Here is a 23,915-nt window from a genome sequence, read left to right on the forward strand (position 1 = left end):
GCTGTCGGAGCTAACGCAAGGCACATGGGTCGATGCGCCAGGGACTCGCGAGTCGCTGGGGACCAGAGCTGGGACCCGCCAGAAATTTTTCAAGAAGCGGGACGAAAACCTATCGGAGCGCCGTCATCGCGGATACGCTTCGGAGAGCTGCTTCTTTTTTTTCCCTCTAGTAGTTCGTTGTCAATAGATCTCCGGCCGGTTGTCTGCTTTTTCTTCTGCCATTGCTGCCGCTGCTTGCTTCTTTCTACAGCAGTTATACAATAATTTCTATACCCCTCCATCCACCACCCCACACCTAAATCAATATGTCTCCCATTGCGGCTGGTGGCAGAGAGAAGGAGTCCAACCTGGCGAGGTTGTTGGGTTCCGGTATGTTTGACTGCAAGAGAGAGGTTATGGGAGTAGTAAACTGATCAATTGATTTGTGAATTAGGATCTGCCGGTATTGCCGAGTTGGCTATCTTCCATCCTGTGCGTTTATTATGAGTTCGCGATTCTCGAGGATTGATGGTGGGGTTATTGGGGGTGGTGGGCTAACGAGAGGGATCATTATACGAATTAGGTTGACACAATCGCGAAAAGATTGATGTCCAACGAGGGCAAGGTACTTTTTCCGTCTTTCTTACCCATCGTGTTGAGAATGATTGCTGACCCCAAAGAAAAGGTCTCGTCCGTCGCCAAGCTCAACACCGTCATCTTCAAGGACAAGGCCAACGCCTCCGCCGGCCGCAAGTTCGTCTCCCTGTTCCCTGGGCTGGGGTATGCTGCTGGGTACAAGGTTCTTCAGCGTGTGTACAAGTACGGTGGTCAGCCCGTGGCGAGGGATTACCTTGGTGCGCATTATGGCAAGGATTTCGAGAACGCGTTTGGCAAGAAGACTGGCAAGGCGATTATGCACTCGACTGCTGGTAGCTTGATTGGTATTGGCGAGATTGTGCTCTTGCCGTTGGATGTGCTCAAGATCAAGAGGCAGACCAACCCTGAGGCGTTCAGGGGGAGGGGTGTGCTCAAGATTGTGAAGGATGAGGGTTTTGGGCTTTACAGAGGGTGGGGGTGGACTGCTGCGAGAAACGCCCCTGGGTCGTTTGCTGTAAGCATTCTGTTCTCTTTTCCCCCTCCTGATGGAACATGACTAACGAGATATCACATAGCTCTTTGGTGGTTCCGCCTTTGCGAAGGAATTTCTCTTTGGCCTCAACGACTACAACAAGGCGTCGTGGTTCCAGAACTTCATCGCCTCCATCGCCGGCGCTTCTGCGTCTCTTGTCGTTTCGGCCCCCCTCGATGTCATCAAGACCCGCATCCAGAACCGCAACTTTGACAACCCCGAGTCTGGCTTTCGCATCCTGACCAACATGGCCAAGAACGAGGGCGCCGGCGCCTTCTTCAAGGGTCTCGTGCCCAAGCTGCTCATGACCGGTCCCAAGCTGGTGTTTTCGTTCTGGCTTGCGCAGACGTTGATCCCTGCTTTTGATGCGGCTTTTGCGGGGAGGAAGGTCGAGGTTGAGAGGAAGTAAGGAGATGGAATAATGGGAAAGGGAAAGATAGAAAGAGGGCGGGGGGAACCATATGAGTGTATGATATGAATGGGAAGATACCAATGGCGGATCTTTTGGCAGGCGTTGATACACACGGAGGAAAAGGGGAGTGGAAAAATGGAAAAGGCAAAGCAAGCGAGCAAAAAAAGGGTAGAAAGACACACCGGGGATTTTTTTTGGCTTTTTTTTGGCTGAGCTTTTTATATAACTCCTCTTTGATCAAAAAAAGATGAAAATAACTCTCCGTATAATCATCGTGGGATATTGACAAAGGTCTCAAATTTCACATGCCGTTGAACAATTTACACAAGATGGTAACTAAGATACTTTCAAATAACATGAACTTCCTACGGGGGGTATCTATTTCCTCTCAGCAAAGCAACTCCCCCTCCCACGCTTATGAATACCTCTCTCTCTTCCTCTCCAAAATTCAAAATTGGGTCTCATTCCCAAACACTCCCTCCCAACCCCATCTCCAACCTCCTCATCTCCTCCTCCTCCTCCTGCATCCTTCTTCCTTCTTCTTCGTGCCTCTGTTCCCTTGCCATATCCCTCACCGCAGAATCAACATCCCACAACCCCCCTCCCACACCAAGGAAATCATCCAGATTCTGCAGCACATCATTCACCACATCCTGTGACTCCCCTTCCACTACCTCCTCCTCATCTTCAATGACTATCCCAAGCTGGGAATCAAGCTGTGACTGCAGCAACACCTCCTCCTCCTCCTCCTCCTCCCCCCCTTCAACCCCAGCAGTTCTCCCCGAGTTGTTGTGTGAGTCCGCAAAAAAAACAAACCTCTCCGCCATGGCCTCCACCCCCGGACTGTCACACCCCTGCTGGCTCTCACTCGGCAACAACCTCTTCTGTGTGTCTCGAAGTTTAGCAACCGGGTTGGCAAAGGTCGTGTGGCCGAGGCGTTTGGTAGCCACCTTTGCAAAGTGCTTGGAAAATTTCTCCGTTTCCGCTATCGGGAGGTCAGATGACAAGGTTGATGGTGGTGGAGAGGAGGGTCGCGTTTTGGGGTGGGGGGAAGAGACTATTGGGGTGATGGGTGTGCCGGAGGGAGTGGTGGAGGGGTATTCAGCTGAGAAGTAGGGGGATGATGCTAGGTCTAATGCAGAGGAAGTTTCGCCCGGTAAAGGCGCAAAGGTGACGCGTTTCCTTTTTCGTGACATCGACGGGGTGGTGGTGGTTGACAGTGTTTGTCGGAGCAAGGACTTGGGTTTTATTGTATTAGGTGTCGGTCTCCGGCTGCTAGACAGCAGACCTGGAGACCAGGGGTTGGCGGTGGCGGCTTGGAAAAGGAGTTGGGTGCTGCTTATAGGACCTGTGTTGTTCCTCGCTGAGGACATCCCGGATATCTTCCTTCTTTTGGCTGGTTGAGGGGAGGGGGTCATGAAATCCCTGAAGGACTTGGTAGAGAGGCCGAAACTGTTGGTATTCTCAGGGGTTCGCTGGGCGGGTTTGTTGGATTCGGGGGTTGATAGCTGGGCTATTGACGCTTGGGAGTTGTTGGTATCTGAAGGAAAAATTTGAGGTGGTGGTGTCTCGGGTCTTTGTAGGACGGCGCTGTTGGCAGGAGAAGAGAATGGAACAAAAGAGCGGATTTCGGGAGCTGGTGGAATTATCACCTGGAGTTGAGAATCGCCTCTCGCCCAAGGACTTTGAGATACTGGTAGTTGACAAGAATCCGGAACTGTGAGGGCAACAATTCTGCCGGGAACTGGCGTCTCAATATTGATAGCCAGTGGTAGTGATACTGTATCAGTTGCCCAGGGGCTTTGCTCAACTGATACCGGAGAAGAAGACCGATGTGATGAGATGGAAGTAGGCTCCCTTTCATGAGCAGTCTCCGTCACTTCCTGTGCCACCTCGGGTTTGACCACCGTTTCGGTGTCAATGTCCATTTCTTCTACCTCACTCGCAGCATCAATCCCGGGCGCCTCTTTTGCAACTGTAGCTGGTGAATTTGGTTCGTCTCTGGCTTTCCCCGAGGCTTCCTTAGCGTGATCCAGTGCCATTTCTGGGGTTGCAATGCCAGATGAAGGTGACGATGCAGTTTCGTCAGATAGGCTAGAACAAGGCGCTGCGTGGATTGGCTCTTCCTTAACGGTGACAGCCTCAGCGCCCAACGTTATAGCAACGCTGTCTGTAGCTCCGCTCGATTCTGCACCTGGGTCCAAAGCCCTTCGGATGGCGTTGAGTCCCTGTGAAGCCCGATGGGCAATTTCTGCCATCAGGCCGTTGACTGCGGGGACCAAGGAGCCAGGGGAAGTGATGGTCCTTGGTTCGGGTATGGGATCTGGCGTTGGTGCAGAGACTACTTCCGATTCTAGCGCTAGCTTCGGCTGTAGTGCTGGTGTCGGTGCCAACACCGCCGGTTCAGAAACTTGGGGTTCTGGTACTCCTGGCTCTGGAATCTTGGGTTCAAAGACTTCTGGATCAAGTAACGCCGACACCAACATTATTGGTTGTCTAGGCGGTTGTGGTGCATATTCTTCTGGTTCAGGCTTCAACGCCATGTTCAGAACTGTAACCTTCTCAGTCTCGCTAGCTTCCGCTGTCTCTTCATCTTCTTCATTTTCTTCAGGACCACTCTTGACCACATCATCATCAATTGTATCGTCTGCCATCATACCAGCATTGGCCGTCGCCAACATCTCTGCAACATGTTGTTCCGCCGCTGCAGCCTGCTCAGATTCAGGCACCTTAGGCTTCTTCGCCCTAAGGAGCGTTGGCGCGGGTGCTGAGTCAAGGGGTACAGTTAACTGTGAACTCTGGTTCGTGGCGTTAGTGCCAGGTTTGGGCCACAACAGACGTTTGGGAAAACGAAGACTGGCCGCGATATCCTGTGGTACCGACGCATTCTCCTTCTCACACGTAACATTGCCCATGCTGACATCCTCGCGGTCTTCCTCGGCAAAAGATAGAGGGACCAGGGTAACACCGTCGATTTGCGAAGCCCTACTAGGAGGACTGTCCGCTGCGCATTGCTTTGAGCGTTCGACATGGGTCTCAGGTTGAACTTCTTGAGTGACGATTCGAGGCTCAGGCTCTGGCAGGTTAACCACTCCGTCATTGTTAGAAGAAGTTGGTGATGTAGGCTCCGATGGATTTTGGTCCTCCCGTGCAATGTCAACTGTTCCAGGTTCCACCGTTCGAATTTCCGATGATGCGTGGTTTGGTTGATTTCGCTTTTCACTCGAGTCATCATTGCTCGGTAAGACGCTGGAAAGTCTACTGCGCTTGCGAAGCGGTAGATCTCGTTGCTTCTGGCGCGTCTTGCGAAACCGAAAGCTGCCATCTGTTTGAGTGCTGCCTGGCAGTCTTTCAGTTGTTGTTGTCACCGCTGAACCAACATCGGCGGGTGTCCTGGTTGTGGAAGGCTCCTCGAGGGGCGGTTGGACAAGTAATGTTGGAGCTGGCGTACAGTTTTTGAGAGGGCTCCCTTGGAGCGGCTGCCTGAACGGAGAAGCTTTGCTTGATTCCCGAGATAAGTAAGTCTCCTCGAATAGTCTGATGGCGTGTGGCGAAAGATCAATGACCGGTAAAAGCATTGCCTGCCCTGCCCCTGGTGTGTGAAGCTCTGGTTGCGGTGGCAACTCCTCCTCTTGGACACTCGAATCCTTCAACCCAACGGTCTTCTTTTGGCGTATAGGCGTGACAATCAAGGGGGACTCGGGCGGAGGCGACAGCTCACTGGATGCGTCATCGTTAAGGATCTCCGGCGTAGGCACTTTCGAGGGCGTGCTGGCGGGCTCGGTTTGAGACGGATAATAATTGGTAGGTGTCGCATTGACAGGTATCTCGGCAAGAACCCGATCTCTCCAGTCCTGCACCCTGATAAGGCTTTCATCGTCGGCATCTTGCGTTGGCGCATCATCAAGCTGTACAATGTTGCTTCGGGCGCTCGACAATTCAGAGGACTCGTAAGGGACAGGCGGCGGTTGAGGTTTAGTCGCATGTTTCTTCGCAGTGGTTGGGCGCTTCCTCTTTGAAGATTTGCGCACGACTGATTTTGATCGCCAGGGGTTGGTCCATCCAGAAGCCTTCGTGAAGGGGCCAGAAAGTGAGGCTGAAATCAAGTGAAGGCGCTTCCCTTGGAGATAGCGGCGTCCTTGTGCCTCTATTCGTTGCCGTCGTTCGGCCGGGCTTTCGTACTCGTCGTCGTCGGAGCCAATGTACAAGACATCTTCGGGCTCGTGGGTGGCTTCGCAATAGACGTCCTGATCGCCAAAGTGGTCGGGCTGGAGATACCTACACTCCTGGTTGCCCTGTACCCAACCATTGGTCATTTTGGGTGGCGCCGGGTAATGATGATCTTGCGATGCAACATGGGTGAGGTTTAGGTTGAGATTATACGTGCCGATGTCGCTGGGGAGGGGGGTGTATGTGGTCGGGGTGCAATTCGTGGCGGGTTAGGGTGTTGGGAATTGAAGCTGTTGTTGACAATGGCGCTGTTGCCGGGGCCCCAAAATAGGCCCCCAAAATCGGGGGAGTGGGGGACGTGCGTTACAAACGCGTCTGCATTAATTACACGCGGTCGCGAAGTCACATGATTATAACCTCCCCTTAACTGGTTGGCTGTCATTGGCCAGAAGCTCTCCACTCCAGACGACCTTGCACGAGCCAGCAAAGACAAAGGCATCCATCAATGGGCTACCAAGACATCTTGTCTATTTGCGATACCTTGTAAGCAATCCAATCATTGAATTATTTGTTGAACCATACATTCTCAACATATCACAAAGCCGTCGGCCGCTCCCTCATTCATGTGGGCTTAGACAACTGGGTGTCAATTCTTATCGATGCCTCGATTCAATCCTTGTTCCCTACATCCCATTGATGTTGCTAGTCTTGCCATGCTTAATCAACAGTCACAAACTTCACGACCGTAAAGAGCTGGCTACAGTGTCGCCACTGCTCTGCTGGTGTTTCCTTGATATAGCTTAGAGCTCTGAGTTGAAAGTGTGCCTGTCATCATTTTGGATCCGATTCTTTCTAGCGTCCTTACATGATATTGAATTGTCAAATTCATATACGCAGGTTTGCCCGTGTCTTTCTCCTGTCCTGTATGATAGAAAGCCTTGATGGAATGCCAGATCTTGTAGATGTGTCCCAGTCACCATTCCGTTGATGCATGTACATCCTGGCAGTGGGCATGTCTCGTTCTGACAACTAAGCCCAGTTTGAGGCAACGTGGAATGCCCATTGATGGGATATACCACGACAAACCATGTGTTGCACCTGGCTTTGCGTAAAGATGTACGAACAAAAGGCTATCTGCCATACAGGCTCTTTATGGTTCACCTTTATTATCTATCAACTCCAATTCCAAAAGCAAGAGTGGGCGATAGTGTTGGTTTATCCTGGCCAGACTTACGATAGGCTTTTGCTTGGAAGTGGACATAGAGTTGTCTCATTCCTGCGATCTAAAGGTACCTTGCGTATCTTCCCCGATGGCTTTCAAAGTTTAGGCTGATCATGAGATAGAACGGCTCAGAGGCCTCGCTGATAAGGGGCAGATATTCACTTGACTTGCCGTTTCCGAGACGGTGGTTGGTCAGAACCGTGCTGATACCGTGCTTGAGGGGGTGAAGGCACTGTCCACGGTGTTGTGATCTGTGCCCACAATATCCTGCCCCAGACTTGGCTCCTCTGACAGATTTTCACCCTAAAAACTATCTACACTTGATCTTGGACTCTTCCCTTGGCTCTCATCTTACTACCATCATCGTTAGGTCGTTGGATTCCTGCTTGGCTTCCGAAGTTTGGGATACACCATACATTCTACACCACAACAAACAAATCGGCTGTTTGCTGACCTTAAATCGCTTTACACTGCAATATCGAATCAGAACCTGCACACACAGACATCGATAGAGAGTCGCGCAAGAGAAATACCTGGAGACAGACTCCTGGAACCAGACACCAAAGACAGACACCAAAGACAGACACCAAAGACAGACACCAAAGACAGGCACCGAGGGACATACCCCTGGACAGACACCAGGACCTTGACGCCTAGCCCCCTATCAGCTTATCATCGACGACCAAGCAATATCAACAGCCGACTAATCAGCATCAATAGCCAGTATCAGGACCGCACTACCGCGCTGAGAAGTCCCATCTGAGGGTAAGCTCATCCAAGCCCTCATCACACAAAGCGCTTGCAATCGTTCAATTTGGGGAGCGAAACCTCAGGTCGCCACTGTGGGCGGAAGACCAAGTGCTAACCCTCGCCCAGTTCTCGCACACAAACCCAAAGTAAGCCGGGTTAGCAGCTGCTGTTCTGCCATCCATCCCTATCTGCAGGCACCCTGTATTTTGGCTGAGCTTTGCGACTTTGGAATCTTGCGGAATTTTCTCCTACACTACTTGGGGCCCTGCGAACTTTTCTGTTCCCTCTGCCTTTTTTTTTTCACCCACCACAATTCTCGAAATATCCACGTGCTCCCACCACAGACTGCTTTTCCGCCTCCAGAAAAGATTAAAGCCATAGATATGGCTTATATGAACTCCGACTCCGAGTCGGAAGCCGGCGGTCACCCCGGCTTCAGCCACTCCCACGGCGGCGGTGCGCCGCTCTACCCCCCCTCCCCCTCCCTCCAACCCACCAAGCCCTCGCCCATCGGCTCAGAGATGGCCAAGAAGAAGGCAGCGGAGAAGAAGCTCGCTGAAAAGGTTGAGCATGCCGAGAAGAACGGCAACCCAACCCCCGCCACCAAAGTGTTAACGACACCTTCGTCGACCTTGGCCGGGGGTTCCTCCAGTCGTGAATCCTTGGTCTACAATGGCAGACCCAAGAAGAGCGCCGCAACCACTGATGCTCCCATCGTCGATCAGTTCGATCGACTTTCTTTGGCTCCGCCCCAACAGGTCGTCAAGACCACGAGCCAGATCTTCCGCGGGGCTGCTGCCAAGGTGTCGAAGAATTTCGAGGATGACGAGATCCATCATGATCACAAGGTTTGTTTATTTGCTCCCCCTTCAGTTCTGTGGCTTGGCACTAACCTCCTGCTAGGAAATGCGAAAGCAGTGTCGTTTGGTCTTGCGCCGCATCTGGGGACTTCGTGAAGGCCTGCACATGTTGCAAGATACTGCGGGTATCTCTGACGAGTTTTTGAAGCAACTAGACTACGACATCCAGGGCCTCATCAACTCCGTTTCTCAGATGATGGATGAGGGTGACAAGGTCGGCCTGGAGCTTCTTCGACTTATTGCCCTTGCTGAGTCGTGTGGAGATGAAGGTCGCAAGACTCAAGAGGACCTTCAGCGGTTCAAGAAAGAGCACGAGAGCATCGTCGAGGAGTACAAGTTCGCCAAGGAAGAGCTAAAGCAAGTCTTGACCGACAACAGGTTGGAAGTCCAGACGGCCCAGCAGAGGGTCAAGGAGCTGGAGGAGGAGCGCCTTACTCTTGATCAGGTTATTGCGACCTACAAGAGTAAGAATGCCAGAGACTCGGAGATGATCCAGTTTCTTCGCGAGAAGCTCGAAAAGCTAGACATGGAGAACGGTTACCTGCGTGAGCAGGTTGAAGGCAAACGCAATCTCTGGATGCAGGTTCACACCGACGAAAAAGAGCGCGATGCTGCCCGAAACATCATCAAGCAGTCGTCGATGCTTGGAATGGGCCAGTCTCGCCCATTGTCACACCATGTCTCCCAAGTGAGCCTCCGTCCGGGCCCCCGGCATGGTCCGCATCATGATCAAGGCCTCCGATCTTTCCAGTCCTACAGCCAACTGCCGTCTGGCTTGTCTCCCAAGGACTCGCAGCTGATTCGGACTCCGCATGGCGGGACCTCCACGATACCTAACGGACCCCAGTCTTTGCAGAACTCTCATCTCAAGCAGATTACATCTGGCAGCACAGCTTCTGCAAACAGAATCCTGAACAGTAAGGCCACTACTGCCGATAACTGGCGTCGCTCCACTCCGCGGGCCTCAGTCATCAGGGCCGATTTATCTGGCAGTCCGTCTGAACGCAATCCTGCTTCACCGTATGCTACCTTCTCGGACCTGGAGAGTCCTGCCGCGTTCAAGCAGACTGATGAAACGACATGGGCCAGAGAATTTGAGGATTTCTATAGCCTGATGCTTGGATTCTGCAACTCGCATTTCAAGCGTCTTCAGGTCAATCCCCAGATTGTTCACGCCAGCATCCAGACCAAGATACCGAGCTTGTACAACTACATGTGCACGGTCATCAACCCCGGGAGGCCGGAGGAAGGCCAAGGCTATGCTTTGTCTCTCTTGTGCGAGACCACTACGCGCCCCTACTACCTACTTCGCCTCATGCTGCAGCACATTGTCAACCTGATCTTCACCACCGACGGCTGGACTGGATTCAGCAAGGCTGTTGATGAAGAGATGGAGAGCCTTGGTCAAGTCTTGGAGTGCAGCAAGAAGCTCTCAGAGCGCGATACAGCCAGCAAACGTTTGGCCGAGCTTGTCGCCGAAATTGAGGCAAACAAGCAAGGACCAAACTTCAAGAATCGCAAGGTCATCGAGCACAACCAGATTCTGAGGAAGATGATCGCGCCTTTCATCAAGCTGGCCAAGGCCAACCAAGAGGCCATCTTGCACGACTTGTTTACCGTCACGCAGGCCGCCTGGGAGTTGTCGTCTAAGCTGCTCAAGGCGAAACGCACGTTCCACTACGTCTTCAACGACACGGGTGCCAAATATTCAGACGACGTCCATATGGCGGTTGAGACTCTTCTGAAGCCGGGGGATATGGCTCTCCGAAACTACAGGGTCAAGCTCTCGATCACGCCCATCGTCACGATGCGCAGCGATGAGAATCTTACCATCCGGGCCTCGCAGATTGTGAAGGCCAAAGTTTTGGTCATGCCCTAGGTTGATCTCATCACTATTGTTTCCACCATGTGTATCTATCACTTTTGGTTCCAGCAGTTCATGCGCCATCTCGTTCAATCTTTGCACTGGCAGCGCTTGATCACAGACCATCAACCTCTAATTTCCCTTTTATTTTGGCATCCCTTCAGCATCTCAGGTGGCTTTTTTTCGAGAGCCCAAGGTCTGCCTTGCTCCCCTTGGGCAATACACTTTGGTATTGTCCTTTGCATTGGCAAACTCCAAAACGCCCTGTCCGTTTGGACGAGGCACCAAAAAAAACTCACCACCTAACAAGAGTGGAAAAAGATGCTTTTCCGCCGACAACGTACTCGCAACATTTTTATCCACAAGTTTTCCTTTTTCTCAGCATGCACACCAGCAAGTTCTTGTTCAAGAAGAGGGTTCGAGGCTCAGCCACAGCATTCCTCACTCAACAACCAGAACCTGCAACTCCTGTGCAACATTTTTTCCCTTGCACCTTGCAAATTCGCAAGAGAAGGCGATTTCACTGGCGACCAATTTCGATTCCACAAGATGGAGAGAAAGGATCACCACACATTACTCATCCACACATACATCGATCCACTTAAGGGAGGGTGACGGGAGGGAGTTGGGGTTGGTTTCCTGGCTTTCTTTTCGGGTGATTGGATGGATGGACAGATGGATAAATGGGGAAGATGGATAGAGATGGATAGAGATGGATAGATGGGTCGGTCTGCGCTTTTATGGGCAGGCGGTAGAGGCTTTTCATAGCAGTGTTTAGTATGTACTTGGTAGTATCTTGTGGTTCCTTGTGATGGGTGAGCGTGATGTCCGCCTTCTTTGTTATGAGTTGTCGAGTGAGTCAGATGAGGCGAGCTTGTCATCAGGTTCAAGATAGGTATCAGGCAGTTGATGTTGTGGTGTTGAGGTGTTGCAAGTTCAACGCAGAGGCGGCTTATTCTGCCTGAGTGTCAGTATCGGGACCATTGAACCTGGTGTATGTCGATGGCAAAGTGATAAAATGCGCCCCCAACTGGAATTGGGCGCATCGCCTTCCATTAGCCACCGATATGGACAAGACATGATAATAACCTACCTAAGAGCCTCAGGACTAGCGGCTAACCCGGCACACCGGAACCATCAATGACATGCATAGGTGCTATCCCTTAAGTTCATCATGAAATACATTTGCCGCATAAGGCCGAATTGACTGCGCCGCAGTTGTGGTCACGCTTGTGAAGTTGTTAAGGCTTTGGTGCAGGTCACACCCAAATCGTAACACTTATATACAGCCCCTGCCGGCTCCACAAATTGAGGCTGGGGTCTGCTGCGCCTGTCTATTCCCTTGGGGTACAGCCTCGGGCCAATGGTAATGTTCGAAGCATCAATAGGCAAGGCATCCAACGAGGGGAAATTCCCAAATGCTCACACCTGAACCCACTTGTGATCCAGATGCGGGGTTTACATATAGTTGGTTAGAACTCCATGTATCTATCACAAGAGGGGTTATCCGGCAATTCATCCGAAGTCTTCACAAAGACCCTGAAACTAACAGCTGACCGCAACTGCCTGCAGAGCAACAGACAGATAAACACCACCTGCTTTCATCATTGAGCAGAAAACACCCCACTTGCCAGCCTTCTGCCAGCAATATCCTTTTCGGGTTCAGACTTTGGAGTAGAAATGGCCTCTTTACAACCAGAACCCCGCGGCCGCTCTCGAGCATCCTCAGCAGCCTCTTCTATCAGGTCCAACACCAGTGACACCAAAAGAAGCTTCTTCGGCTCTCTCAAAGACATAGTCAAGAGATCCTCCCGCTCACCCTCACCAAACCCAAACAAGATGTGCAACCCCTTCTTCACCAGCGCGGCGACAGTGACGGCAAACGACATGGCAGCCGGAGCCCCGTTGTCAGAAGCACCACCCCCCTACACGGCCCAGCCCCCCCAGCCCAACCCATCAATCTCCATCGACAAACCCACCACCAACCCCCAACACCGGACCCCCTCCCCCTCTCCCTCAGCAACGTCCATCCTCTCCACCCCGGAAGACCCTTATGCCTTCCTCTCCATGTTCGACACCATCTTTCTGATTGACGACTCAGGCTCAATGTCCTCCCAAAACAGGTGGAAAGAAACCAAATCAGCCCTGCAAGCCATCGCACCTATTTGCACCGCCCACGACAGCGACGGGGTAGACGTCTACTTCCTCAACTCCAAAAACCCCGCGCACCCCTCCACAGGGTTTATAGGGAGGAAAACAGCGCAGTCGATCAACCAGCTGTTTAGCGACGTGCACCCCACAGGATGGACACCCACCGGTTCAAGAATCAGGAACATTCTCGGTCCATATGTCAAGAGATATGTCGAGATGGTGAAGAGGGGTGTGGACCCGGATAACACGGGGATTAAGCCGGTGAATGTGATTGTGATTACGGACGGGGCGGCGAGCGATGACCCGGAGGGGGTGATTGTCAACCTGGCGAGGAAGCTGGACGAGGTTGAGGCGCCGAGTCACCAGGTCGGGATACAGTTTTTTCAGGTTGGGGATGATGGGGAGGCGGGGAAGGCGCTGAGGGAGTTGGATGATGGGTTGAGGGGGGTGAGGGATATGGTTGATACTGTGAGCTTCGATCAGAGGGGCAGTTGGGCGGATGGGGGGGGGAGGGTGTTGAGTGCCGAGGGGATTTTGAAGACGGTGCTGGGGGCGGTGGTGAAGAGGTTGGATCGGAGGGTTGTGGGGGAGAGGCAGGGGGGGTTGTTGGCGCCTAGGAGTTAGATGATGTTTTTACTTTTGGGTTGGGGTTGAATTCAGTGGTTGTGTTTAACATGCGTGTTTTCTTCTTTGGGAAAGTCATCTTAGACAGTGGGTTGGGGTTTATGGCGGGTTGTGTGTGTATGTGTGTATGTGTGTGGGCGGCAGCGGTGATTTAATGGAATCATGAGGGTAACAACAAGACCTGAGGAGAGGAAACTAGAAAGGGGCGGTTTCTATGATACCTGTTGACTGATATATTCTGCTTATTTTCTTGACATGTTTTCTTAGTAGCTCGCCAGAAGTAGTGATTACATCTGTGTGGCTTGTGCTTTGTTGAGATGGCTTGGGGATGGGATTTATGCTTTTTTTCTTAGGGAGGGGGGAACGATGGGGGTGTAGGTTGGCCGGTGTGTGGTGTTTGAGGTGGATGGGAAGGTTCCATGTGCCACCTGCCTACCCACCCGCTCGCTCTGTTGGGCTGGTTGTTTGTTGGGCTGGTTATTGTGAGTTGGTGTTATATGGCGTTGCGCGATAGGCGTTTACGCCATCTGCTCGTGTTCTACATAGCCAGTTGAGCACACTCAGACGACCATGTTTTAGTTACGCCTCCATTCAGCCACACCAAAGATTACCACAACCATATGACGCTGCTGTTGTGGGGTTCGGGGGGTTGAAGTCCCCGGGGATGGGGTTGTTGCTTTGGGGAAGGGTATGGAAGGTGATCTTGACAGGAGGACACACTGTGCTCAAGTGAGCTTCCGGCAAGGTCTGATGGAACTACTGGCGGGACTGCCCGGTTGCACTAGTGATTCCTTCCATCCGAGCCAGAAAGTTACAGGTGGCATGGCCAAAGCAAAGTTGGACGGGAGGGCAGCTGGTTGAGTCGTCTTTTGCAGGATGGCCGGATATGTAACCAGTTCACTAACAAATCACCAACAACAGCATCCTCCATCAGCACTTCAATAGTCGATATTCAACCGCCGCAAACATGAATTGGCGTGCCCGTGCATCGCTAATCCAAAGCCCGACTGGAGAAAGTCAATGGTGTGATTGCATTCCTCCCCCAGAGGTAAATTGTTGGAGCAACTGTCGCTACTGCCAGGTAAGCTTCTCCTGTGCCCATATCCTTTTCCGGCACCAGTCTTGAGTGACGCATGGATCAGAAAATCAAAGTGGATGGGATCGATTCCAACGGTATCCCGTGGTGCCTGGATCGCGGCAGCGGGGATCAATACTCCGATTGGAGTACTTGCTACCCGAATCTGGCGGTAGATCCGAACGACATCATGAGGCATCCGAGTTCTTCACCAAATTTCGCCGACTATTATATCAATCCTGTGCGGCCCATACTTCCGCCTCCTTGGGACCCCTACGGTTACGGTGCGTCTCGCAATCGCTTGGTCTCTGCAACTCAGCCTGCACCATGGGGGCAGCCGACCCAGACAAATAACTCGGCGGCCACTGATACCAATAGGCAGCAAGGTCAGAATCCCGCAGATCGGCACAAGACATGTGAATGTTCCCTGGATGATCATGAAAAAATATTTTGCGCAAAAAAGGACGTCAAATGCAATACTATCCCCCTGCCCGCCCGCGCGTCGGAATACGATGGTGAAATATTTTATGATACTTGTCACCCGCCTACATCGTGCAGTGAGCAGAGAGAAGAGTGGAACGCCCAGCCTGGACTGGGAGCCCGGACATGTGAATGTATCGACAAGGCCAATGGACAAAAACGGGCCTGGTGCAAAAAATCTCGCTTCCAGTGCACTTGGATTCCCACGAGCGCGAGAGGTAATGTGATATATTGCCAAATGTGTCGCCAGTGGCCGGTACGGAGAGTTTGGCTCCCCTCTTGGCGCTTCGTTTCACTGATCATAGGCTTAAAATAGACATGCAGTTCCAGTAAACACGAGTACCAGTTACAACACCCGGAAACGATTGACTGAGCATAGGCTGGGACGGGATCCACTCCTCGGATGAAGATGCCAAACTTTGCTGGTTCTGGACGAAGGATAGCGGTTTTTTTCCTTTTCTTCGTTTGATCGGAATGTGGTGGTAGAAGCGGAACACATTTTGTCATTGTTTAAGGGGGTTGGTGGAGTAAAACAGAGAGTAATAGAAAAGTATGAATATTGGTGAAACAAATATCAAAAGGCATATTACCAAATCTTGCTTGATCCCAAAGCCTCTTGTGGGGTGTGTGTGTAGGATATCATCCTGGTGCTCCTCGCGATGCTTAGAATAATAATGAGGGTTGCTTATCATGATCACAAGCTTGGGCAGATCTGCCTTTGTGCAAATGGTATTTACTTGTCAGGATTCGCGGTCATGTATGTAGCCCAGCAAGAATTTGTTCATTTAAGATGATATTTGAATTTTTTTTTTTTTTTTTTTTGCCTTCTTTCAACTTCTCCTGGGCCTGATTTGTATCAATACTCAGCTCTCCTGTCATAAACAAAGGAATCCAGACCTCAACGACATGTACCTATCCTACTATCTGTCACCCCACGCCATCCGATTCCTGAGCCGTGTGGGCTAGACTGTATCATAGATTCTAGTCTCGTCTGTTTTGTTCCAGTTTAATCCGAAACTTTCTCCTCCTCATCATAATCAACCGTTGTTTCAGAGTGCCGGCGAACAGTGACTAACTCGAGGAGCTTGGCGTACAGCAAGCTCGGGAAGGCTCCCAGTACAAGAGCATCAGCCATGGCGCGCTTGCCGAGCCAGACGCCCGTCAATACCGAGCAGATGATTGCTATAAGGCCGAAGTCTGCCCGGCACCGAGGCTTTTGTACGAGATGATAAACTCCTGTGAATGAGTAGACCAAGACGGCGGAGATGCGGGCTTCTGAGCTTGGATGTTGGAGATCCTGAGGCAGATAGCCTGATACTGCAGACTGGGCAAGCCACTCGTGATATGGACTGGATCCCAGAGCTTGCCCTGTCAGGTTGTTAGTCGATAGGCAATCACGCAAGGCTTTGAGATACTAACCTGTTGATGGATGAAAGTTGACTATCACGAAAGCCGAAAGTCCTCCTGCGAACATTGTGCTCCAGTCGGTGATGAGGGCAGAGATATCTGTGCTGTGGTGGTGCATCTCGGATCGAGATTGATGCATTCTGCCCGACAGCTGGAAAAAGTAATGGGAATGTCGCTATGGAGCGGCGCCCTTGGGCAATGTCTCCAAGGTGGAAGCTTTACTTTCATGCTGGGAGCTGCTGAGGTATAGTCCGCTGCAGAGTCACAGAAACGAGAGTCAACAGGAGTAGCGCCCTTGTGCTGACGGTTGTTGAATGGATGCGAAGAAATCCCATGCGGCAACGCAACATTCATGTCCATCGCTTCCCCAGCATTGTTGCTAGACATATCCGCGATAATATCGCGGGGTTCTTCGCTTGCAGGTTGGTTGTTGTCGTTTAAGAACGGGCGGCGGGAGGTTGTGTGTGTTGGGAAATCGTCTTCAAGTGATATCCTACACGGCAGAATTAGAAAACTCACTTTTCAGCGAACGAAGCAATAAACATGCAAATCAAAAGGCACTGTGGCCTCTGATTTAGCTCGTTCCATGATAGCTGCCCTGTGAAGTTTGGCGCAAAGGGTAATATGGATCCCAAAATGGTTGAAGTCGTGCCAGCTGGTCCAAGAATATGTTGGCTGGTGTTTTGTTTTCTGAACGAAATGCCTGTTGCGTAGAGAGCGGCGGGAAGCGAAACTAAAGCAACCGATTGATGTTGAACACCGCGCACAGATAGAGAAGGTTAGAAAGAGGTTTGACAGCAGGTTCCTAGATGATCCCCGCACATTGATGCGGCATCCCATTTTCTGACAGCCTCGTCTGCATTGCAAAGAGGGGTCTCTGAGAGTTGACCGCTTCTGTTCCTACTGTGAATGCTCGCGAAATTGTTCGAGTTCAATCTGTTCTGCTGTACCTCAATTCCCCTAGTCTTCAGCAAAATCTACCCTCTCCCCACCTGGATACTCTTTCACTTTCTTCGGGTTGTACACCATCTTACCCAAATACTGGCGACCGATGACCTCCCAGAATAAGTCGAAGGAGGCCCCCAGGGAATATGGCCGACGAGACTACCTGTCAGCTTCTGAGTTGGATTACGAAAGGTAAACCCTAGATTTCAAACCTAAATTTACACCCGATAAACAGGCCTAACATGTGTGTAGTATCGCGAGTAACCTTAAGCTCTCGGATGATGTTGAGAAATCAGACGAGGCCAACAAGCCCGAATTCCCGGTTAGCACCGACCTCCCGGTCAACGACAATCAATTTACGTTTGCTCCAAGTCAACTTAGCAAGCTTTTCGACCCCAAAAGCCTATCCGTCTTGTACAAGTTGGGTGGTCTCGCGGTTTCCGGAGGTGCATCACTCTCCTACCCGGCAACGGGCCCTCTCACCGTGGCATGACGATCGTCCCATACGACAATATCCCCAACTCCCACGGGTTGGGGAGATCAAATTTCCATGTGCAGGGTGGGAAAGCCGAGAATGGGTTATCTTCCACGGGGACACAGGGTCTGATAGTGAAAGGGACTGCTCCATCCGGCCTTCAACCGCCGGGTTTCGACTCTCTCGGAAACCGGCGGCAGCACGACACAACCATTCGCAACGGCATATGGGAGCAGACGAATGACCATAAACGTTTCATTCACAAATCCTCTGCTGCGAGCTCAGCTCCAATCAATGAGACAGCCATACCTGGGAGCACAACTCAAGGCAACCTCTCCATATGGCGACCACAAAATCTCGCAGCATTAGAGAGTGCCCAATGGGTAGCACGAATCACGAGCACCGCAACACCTCACCTGGACGCCATGCCCAAACTTCTCCTACCCTTCGTGCTCTTCAGCCTTCTACCCTCAGCCTCTGCACAGCAAGAACAAGCAATTGCGACACGCCAGCAAGCTTTCTTCGGTAGTTCTGCCATGGTCGCATTCATCTCGTCCGTACTCTCCCTTCAGCTTGACCAGCTCGATGATCCCCAAAAAGCAAAACTGGTCAAGGTGGTTCTTCGCGTGGCTGGCCCAACATTTCTTTCAGTTCTTGCGATTGGATGCTCCTTTTACTGTCTCTCTGATAGAGACAAGAAGAAACCGGTTCCTATCCGTCATCTGCAGTCTAGGCCCCATTCTCTGGATGTTCCTGAAACGCAACCCTACATCTGGGGCGCTCCAGAACGGGGATGAGGTGCTGGTGCTTGGATTGATGATGCAACTTTGGTTGGTGTCGTGGCTGTTGTCGCTGGTATCTTGAATGCAGAGCATAGTCTCTTCGTGAGGAATGACTTGGAGGGGGGCAACCACCCCGTCCTCCCTGAATTGGAGTCCGGCGGTCGGGACGGTGCCGGCATCAACAGGAGCGGCGTTGGCCATCAGCCAGGAGGAGATGGCGGTGCCGAGATTACGTCCATAAACTGATGGCAGTTGAGCATGACTATCAGGTAGATGACGAAGCAGTGATACATGTGGGGGCAGGCTTTGGATATTAGCGATAGGGGTCTTTATTCGGCGCTGGGTCCAAGTCATTTGTATATACTGTTCTAGCTTTGCTTTACTTAGATACCCCTTACGATTTTATTGAGAATATTATACCAAGCTCACAGGAGAAGATGTAGAGCCAGTGCAGGTTTTTCTGGCCTGGACGACAAAGGTGATGCGTGGATTATCAAGCTGAATTTCTTTGGCTTGGTAACTGTTGGGGTGGGAATATTGAATGCGGAATTTGGACTTTTTGGACATATTACGGCTGCTTTCGCGAATGGCGAAGAGACCAGAAGCGATGATGTTGATGGCACAGGTGAGACCAGCCGCATTCTTCGCAACGACAAAGAGAGTCAGCAAACACACCCTAGTGACAACAATCCTTGTTTCACCGAGTCTGGCTTCATTTCCGTCGCCATGCAGACTCTGGCGGATACGAGTGGGTGAAAACGCAGGAATGGTTTTGAGGTTGAAGAGAACTTGCGAGTCTCTCATGATGGATAACGCCCTGGATATAAGATAGCATTGCCTCCTGACAGCTCTGTAGCCCCGAGATTACTTTTCATACGAAACACCGAATTTAATGAATAGAAAGAGAATATGGTCAGTTTGATATGAAATGTAAACCGCCGAGTTCCAACACCGCTCCAAGTGATAGCGAGGAACCAAAAACATCAAAAGAAGAGGTGGTCATAGCTCCTAGCTTCAACGGAAGGTCTTGGCGTTACTTAGGTCGCTTTCATGACCCACTACAAGCTCCATCGAATCCCTTCCCCACCACAGCTTTCTGTGGTTCGATCTCTCAAAGAAAGCCAACATCAGACAACCTCCCCGCCCTGCATTGACACCTTCACCAACCGTCGCACTCATGAGGCCATCCTTGTCAGGTGTCGCGGCATCCAAGCCGTTCACCTGCCTCCCATGTCTCCTCCGAACCTCAACCAGAAACAGCTTCCAGCGCCCCGTCCTCACCTACACAGAAAGAACCACCCCCAGGTTATCAACAGCGCAATTCTCCCACTGCGCCCGACAGCTCCACGCCCAAGAAGCCCCCGACCAAACCGCCGCTTTCAACACAGCCGCCTCCCTCCGCCCAACCACAGCCCCTAAACCCCTCCTCGATATTAAGCACATCCGCCTCAACCCCGACCTCTACTCCCAAAACTGCATCGATAGAAATTATAAATCTCTCGCCGAATACCCCCACAAGATCAATGCCTTGTTTGCGGAATGGCAAGCTCAGCAAAAAGCCGGCCGCGCCCTCAGGGAAAGGGGAAATATTCTCCGCCGTCGGTTGGCTGGTCCGGGCGGCACCTCCCGTGACGATCCCCGCGAGATTATTGACGAGTTTGGTGACATGAGTCGGGAGGAGATTTTGGAGGAGGCGCGGAAAGTAAAGGCTGGCTTGGCGGGGATTGAGGAGACGGAGGGGAAGCTGCAGGCTGAGATGGAAAGATTGGCGCTGGCGATCCCGAATTTGACGAGTGATGAGACGCCCCGCGGGACGGAGCCGGAGGTCATGAGTTATATCAACAATCACCCCGAGCCTGAGCCGGCGTTGTCGGATAGAGTGTGGAGGAGTCATGTGCATGTTGGTGCGGAATTGGGACTTTTGGACTTTGCCGGGGCGGCGTCTTCTTCTGGGTGGGGGTGGTATTACCTTTTGGATGAGGCGGCGGATTTGGAACAGGCCTTGATCAGCTATGCTTTGGCTACGGCTACACGGGCAGGGTGGAGGCAGGTCTCCCCTCCGAGCGTGGTGTATGGACATATTGCTGCTGCTTGTGGGTTTCAGCCGAGGGACGCGAATGGGGAGACGCAGATTTACGCTATTGCTCAGTCGAGGGAGGATGCGGCGAGGGGGAAGCCGGAGTTGGTGCTGGCTGGGACGGCGGAGATTCCATTGGCCGGGATGAAGGCTGATACTGTGCTGGACGAGGCTGATTTGCCATTGAAGAGGGTAGCGGTTTCACGATGCTACAGGGCGGAAGCGGGGGCTAGAGGGAGTGAGACGAAGGGGCTTTACAGGGTGCACGAGTTCACAAAGGTGGAGATGTTTTCTTGGACGCTGCCAGATCAGGTCGAGACGGAAGAGATCTTTGACGAGATGATTGATCTCCAGACGGAAATCTTGGGCGGGCTAGGGCTACACTGCCGGGTCTTGGAGATGCCCACTGCTGATTTGGGGGCGTCGGCTACGAGAAAGTGTGATATTGAGGCGTTCTTCCCGTCCAGAAGGGAGCGGAATGATGGCTGGGGAGAGGTTACGAGCGCCAGTATTTGCACCGACTACCAGACTAGGAGGTTGGCGACTAGACTCAAGACCAAGGAGGGGAAGCTGGTGTATCCTTGGACTGTCAACGGGACTGCTCTTGCTGTTCCGAGAGTTTTGGCGGCGATTTTGGAGAACGGGTGGAATGAGTCGGAGAAGAGTGTTTTGATCCCTGAAGTGTTGCGACCTTGGATGGATGGGAGAGAGAAGATTGGGCCGAGGCACCGGATGAACTAGGAAAGGAGGGTTCTCAAGGTCAAGGTTGGGGAAAACAATGGCATTGCGGGAGGAGGTTTTCTGTATTACTGCCCGCATCACTAGTGTGTACTTGTACTTTGTATTGTTAAATGTGGGGGAATGAACCTGATGTTGATGATCATGGCGTGTGTCTCGATGTTGTGAGTTGTGGGTGTTTGGTGTTTTGGTTTCTGGATCATTCTTTCAAGCGGCTTGCGTTTTTCGGTGTTTGGATGCAAGGGTTTTTGCCTGGTGTTGGCTCGGCAACATTGAGAAGGGAAACTGACAGGAGAAAGGAGCAAAGGAAATGCAGGCAGGCTTAAACCGACCAAGAGCGGACTTTGCTAGACCTCTTTATCTGGGTTCGAAGTGTTTCTGCTTCTGCAGTGTTTGGCAGTCCGGATTTTGTGGGGAAATCAGTTTGGTTTTGCTTTGGCAAATGGTTCGGGTATGCTTGATGCAGATTCTGCGCTGACTGCTGAGAGCAGGTATAAAGCAGTGGTGACTCTGCTCCTTGCTCGTCAACATTTTCTTCATGCTTTCCAACATCGAAGTTTGGTCTCATTGGAATATCCGTCTACTCATCCTATATATACCTATCCATTTCACCACGATTCTGTCTCAGAAAGACAGATGTCAACGAACCAGTCCCTTCATCAACCACCTCACAGTAGTTGGTCACGAGCACGTCTTTGCACCGTTCGACCGCTTTCTTCATCGGCTACAACAAATGACAAACCACAGTTGAGAGCGCCATTGCAGAACCTTTTGCCTCTCCTCGAGTCCTTCCACCTACTCTTGGATTTGACGCCAATCAGCAGCACGTCAACTGAGCGGCACCTACCCATGAGGATGCACCATGACTCCCTGGTGTACCTCACTTGGGTTTGCCGTCTTCCAGGGTATTCCACCATCCCGATGTCAGCCCCTGTACATTTTGGGCATGGCGTTGTGCCAACCATATCTTCATGTAGAAGGAATCTCAAGTGGGGGCTATGAGCACTCGTCCATTCCTAGGAGAGCAACAGACTGTGCGACAGAGCCGTCTTCTCAACCAAGATCAAGACAGATCAATTCCTCTTGTCGAATACAAGGTCGGGTCAATTCTCCATCAGTTAGCACATCTGCCAGTCTTTTCTACCAGTTGCGTGGTTAGTCTTTATATATATTTCACCATCATGTCCTCCCTTCAAGATCCTCCATCTACGAAGGGCACCTACCTACCAACCTTCTTCCTACCATCTCTAGATCCATGGGCTTATGATTATGGACGAGACGAAGGCAGGAATCGGCGGCTTTATGTCCGGAAAGCCGAAGTTTGGGCAGAGATACTGGGCGTCTGTTCTGTGCATTCTTTGGAGTTTTCTAAAAAAGATTGCACGTCACTCTACCTCACCTACCTAGGCTAGTGCTTTGACCAAACGATCCCGATACCTAACACTGCAGGGCTTTTGGTTGGAGAGCCGGGAGCCTTCGTGCTGTTGACCTGGAAAGCAACGAAGCAGAGGACTCCGTGGTGCTGTTCCCTTCATCTTGGTGCTGTCTCAACCTGCAGCTTACTACCCTGAAGAAGAAGGGACGTGAAGACTGGTATGTGTCCTGAACAATGATCTCGACGGTCTTCCATCAAACTTGAAGGTTCAAGTGGCCAGATTAGCTAACCTTCTTGTTGTTGACAGTCTTTCTACTCAAGACCGCCAAACCCGACGGCTTCCGTCTGGTCACCTCGTCGTCTTCATCGTCTTGACATTTCGGATCTTCAAAGATCGGCGTCAAGAATCTTTGATGCCATCATTGATCAAAGCCAGATGGTGAATGGCACCAAGCAGAGTGTATACGTAGAAAACCCTTCCGACGTCCAGCTTAGCGTCTTGTCTCGGGTTGTTTAGACATCATATAGCCCAATACCTACCTTACCTTACCTGCTGCGGTTTGACCTTTGGGGCACGGTTCGGATTATCACCTCCTGGATCCGAACCTGTATATTTACACTTCCGCTCCTCCGCCCAAGAATCTGGAAGATCACTGCGTTGCTGTCCCACAAAACCCGAGAAACCCCCCATACATCTTTTGTTCTTGTCAGTATACCACATCATTACGCATTATTCGGGGACACCTATGGATTTCTGCGAAAAATGGTAGCTGCGACTTATTTAGGCTTCATTCTTTTGGCAACGACATACCGAACAGCACTCTGACAGCAACTTTAGGTCTTTTATTGTCACAAAGCAGGGAATTTTGCTACTAATCTAATTCATGAGATGCCTTGTCATTCTCACCTTTAGTTTCTATATATATAGTTACCTACTTTACCAACTTCCCTTTCGTCTTTACCTTGGTGTCTTTTACTCACCACCCAAGCCGGCAACTGGAACCTCGCAAAGACGACACCTCATCATCGCCGAGTCTCATACGAGGACGGCAAACACATCTGGGCCACTCAGAGACCCGATCACATATTCAGATGCGGCAGCAAGAGGTTCTTGCAGTTGTCGAATGCATGGTACGCCGCCCAGTACCTAACGATTTGCGCTCTACCTGTGGACATATCAGCTAACTGGCTCACAATGGAATAGATGCTCGACGTGCCAGAGCCCTGTCTGAGCTCATGTCTAATATCCCTACACCTTCCATGAGCCTTCGGCGCTGCCGGTGTTTGTTCTCAGTTAGACCGCAGAAGGACAACGCAACATCGGAGGGTTGAAAACCCGGAAATGGAAAGAGGTAAAACATTCTGACTGGGACCCCCCAAATCACCTCCCGGGACCGACT

At 51.5% G+C, this 23,915-nt stretch overlaps 8 protein-coding genes across 8 annotated transcripts; 7 read left to right on the top strand and 1 right to left on the bottom strand.

Annotated features, from left to right (window-relative positions):
• Positions 1 to 67: 67 nt before the first annotated feature.
• On the top strand, positions 68 to 1,789 carry YHM1 (high copy suppressor of abf2). Its single transcript, XM_062892170.1, has 5 exons — positions 68 to 369; positions 434 to 471; positions 563 to 604; positions 665 to 1,090; positions 1,152 to 1,789. The coding sequence occupies exons 1-5, from the start codon at positions 306 to 308 to the stop codon at positions 1,515 to 1,517; spliced, it is 936 nt and encodes a 311-aa protein (XP_062740247.1). The 5' UTR covers positions 68 to 305; the 3' UTR covers positions 1,518 to 1,789.
• A 192-nt stretch (positions 1,790 to 1,981) lies between these two features.
• On the bottom strand, positions 1,982 to 5,836 carry QC762_604760 (uncharacterized protein; the record flags this gene model as incomplete). The annotated part of the gene is made up of 1 exon (XM_062892171.1): positions 1,982 to 5,836. The coding sequence occupies one exon, from the start codon at positions 5,834 to 5,836 to the stop codon at positions 1,982 to 1,984; it is 3,855 nt and encodes a 1,284-aa protein (XP_062740248.1).
• Positions 5,837 to 6,163: 327 nt separating this feature from the next.
• Positions 6,164 to 10,985, top strand: QC762_604770 (uncharacterized protein). Its single transcript, XM_062892172.1, has 6 exons — positions 6,164 to 6,233; positions 6,293 to 6,979; positions 7,035 to 7,499; positions 7,526 to 7,677; positions 7,789 to 8,510; positions 8,566 to 10,985. Exons 5-6 carry the CDS (start codon positions 8,046 to 8,048, stop codon positions 10,399 to 10,401), a joined length of 2,301 nt encoding a protein of 766 aa, XP_062740249.1. The 5' UTR covers positions 6,164 to 6,233; positions 6,293 to 6,979; positions 7,035 to 7,499; positions 7,526 to 7,677; positions 7,789 to 8,045; the 3' UTR covers positions 10,402 to 10,985.
• A 1,081-nt stretch (positions 10,986 to 12,066) lies between these two features.
• Positions 12,067 to 13,161, top strand: QC762_604780 (uncharacterized protein; the record flags this gene model as incomplete). The annotated part of the gene is made up of 1 exon (XM_062892173.1): positions 12,067 to 13,161. The coding sequence occupies one exon, from the start codon at positions 12,067 to 12,069 to the stop codon at positions 13,159 to 13,161; it is 1,095 nt and encodes a 364-aa protein (XP_062740250.1).
• Positions 13,162 to 14,294: 1,133 nt separating this feature from the next.
• Positions 14,295 to 15,310, top strand: QC762_604782 (uncharacterized protein; the record flags this gene model as incomplete). The annotated part of the gene is made up of 2 exons (XM_062892174.1): positions 14,295 to 14,957; positions 15,033 to 15,310. The coding sequence occupies 2 exons, from the start codon at positions 14,295 to 14,297 to the stop codon at positions 15,087 to 15,089; spliced, it is 720 nt and encodes a 239-aa protein (XP_062740251.1). The 3' UTR covers positions 15,090 to 15,310.
• A 1,864-nt stretch (positions 15,311 to 17,174) lies between these two features.
• On the top strand, positions 17,175 to 17,561 carry PMC1_3 (plasma membrane calcium; the record flags this gene model as incomplete). Its single annotated transcript, XM_062892175.1, has 2 exons — positions 17,175 to 17,260; positions 17,321 to 17,561. 2 exons carry the CDS (start codon positions 17,175 to 17,177, stop codon positions 17,559 to 17,561), a joined length of 327 nt encoding a protein of 108 aa, XP_062740252.1.
• A 1,941-nt stretch (positions 17,562 to 19,502) lies between these two features.
• DIA4 (Serine--tRNA ligase, mitochondrial) lies at positions 19,503 to 21,143 on the top strand (the record flags this gene model as incomplete). The annotated part of the gene is made up of 1 exon (XM_062892176.1): positions 19,503 to 21,143. The coding sequence occupies one exon, from the start codon at positions 19,503 to 19,505 to the stop codon at positions 21,141 to 21,143; it is 1,641 nt and encodes a 546-aa protein (XP_062740253.1).
• A 1,266-nt stretch (positions 21,144 to 22,409) lies between these two features.
• On the top strand, positions 22,410 to 23,562 carry QC762_0091070 (uncharacterized protein; the record flags this gene model as incomplete). Its single annotated transcript, XM_062884053.1, has 3 exons — positions 22,410 to 22,480; positions 22,590 to 22,733; positions 22,823 to 23,562. The coding sequence occupies 3 exons, from the start codon at positions 22,410 to 22,412 to the stop codon at positions 22,956 to 22,958; spliced, it is 351 nt and encodes a 116-aa protein (XP_062740254.1). The 3' UTR covers positions 22,959 to 23,562.
• Positions 23,563 to 23,915: the final 353 nt, after the last annotated feature.

The sequence above is a fragment of the Podospora pseudocomata genome, chromosome 6 (assembly GCF_035222375.1).
Source record: "Podospora pseudocomata strain CBS 415.72m chromosome 6, whole genome shotgun sequence".
In the NCBI taxonomy this organism is placed as follows: Eukaryota; Fungi; Ascomycota; class Sordariomycetes; order Sordariales; family Podosporaceae; genus Podospora; species Podospora pseudocomata.

Excerpts from the sequence above, each read along its gene's own strand:
- QC762_604770 (XM_062892172.1), top strand. The coding sequence starts at position 8,046 with ATGGCTTATATGAACTCCGACTCCGAGTCGGAAGCCGGCGGTCACCCC. Across the intron at positions 8,511-8,565 it reads AGATCCATCATGATCACAAG|GAAATGCGAAAGCAGTGTCG; the intron begins GTTTGTTTATTT and ends ACCTCCTGCTAG.
- YHM1 (XM_062892170.1), top strand. The coding sequence starts at position 306 with ATGTCTCCCATTGCGGCTGGTGGCAGAGAGAAGGAGTCCAACCTGGCG. Across the intron at positions 370-433 it reads GGCGAGGTTGTTGGGTTCCG|GATCTGCCGGTATTGCCGAG; the intron begins GTATGTTTGACT and ends TTTGTGAATTAG. Across the intron at positions 1,091-1,151 it reads ACGCCCCTGGGTCGTTTGCT|CTCTTTGGTGGTTCCGCCTT; the intron begins GTAAGCATTCTG and ends GATATCACATAG.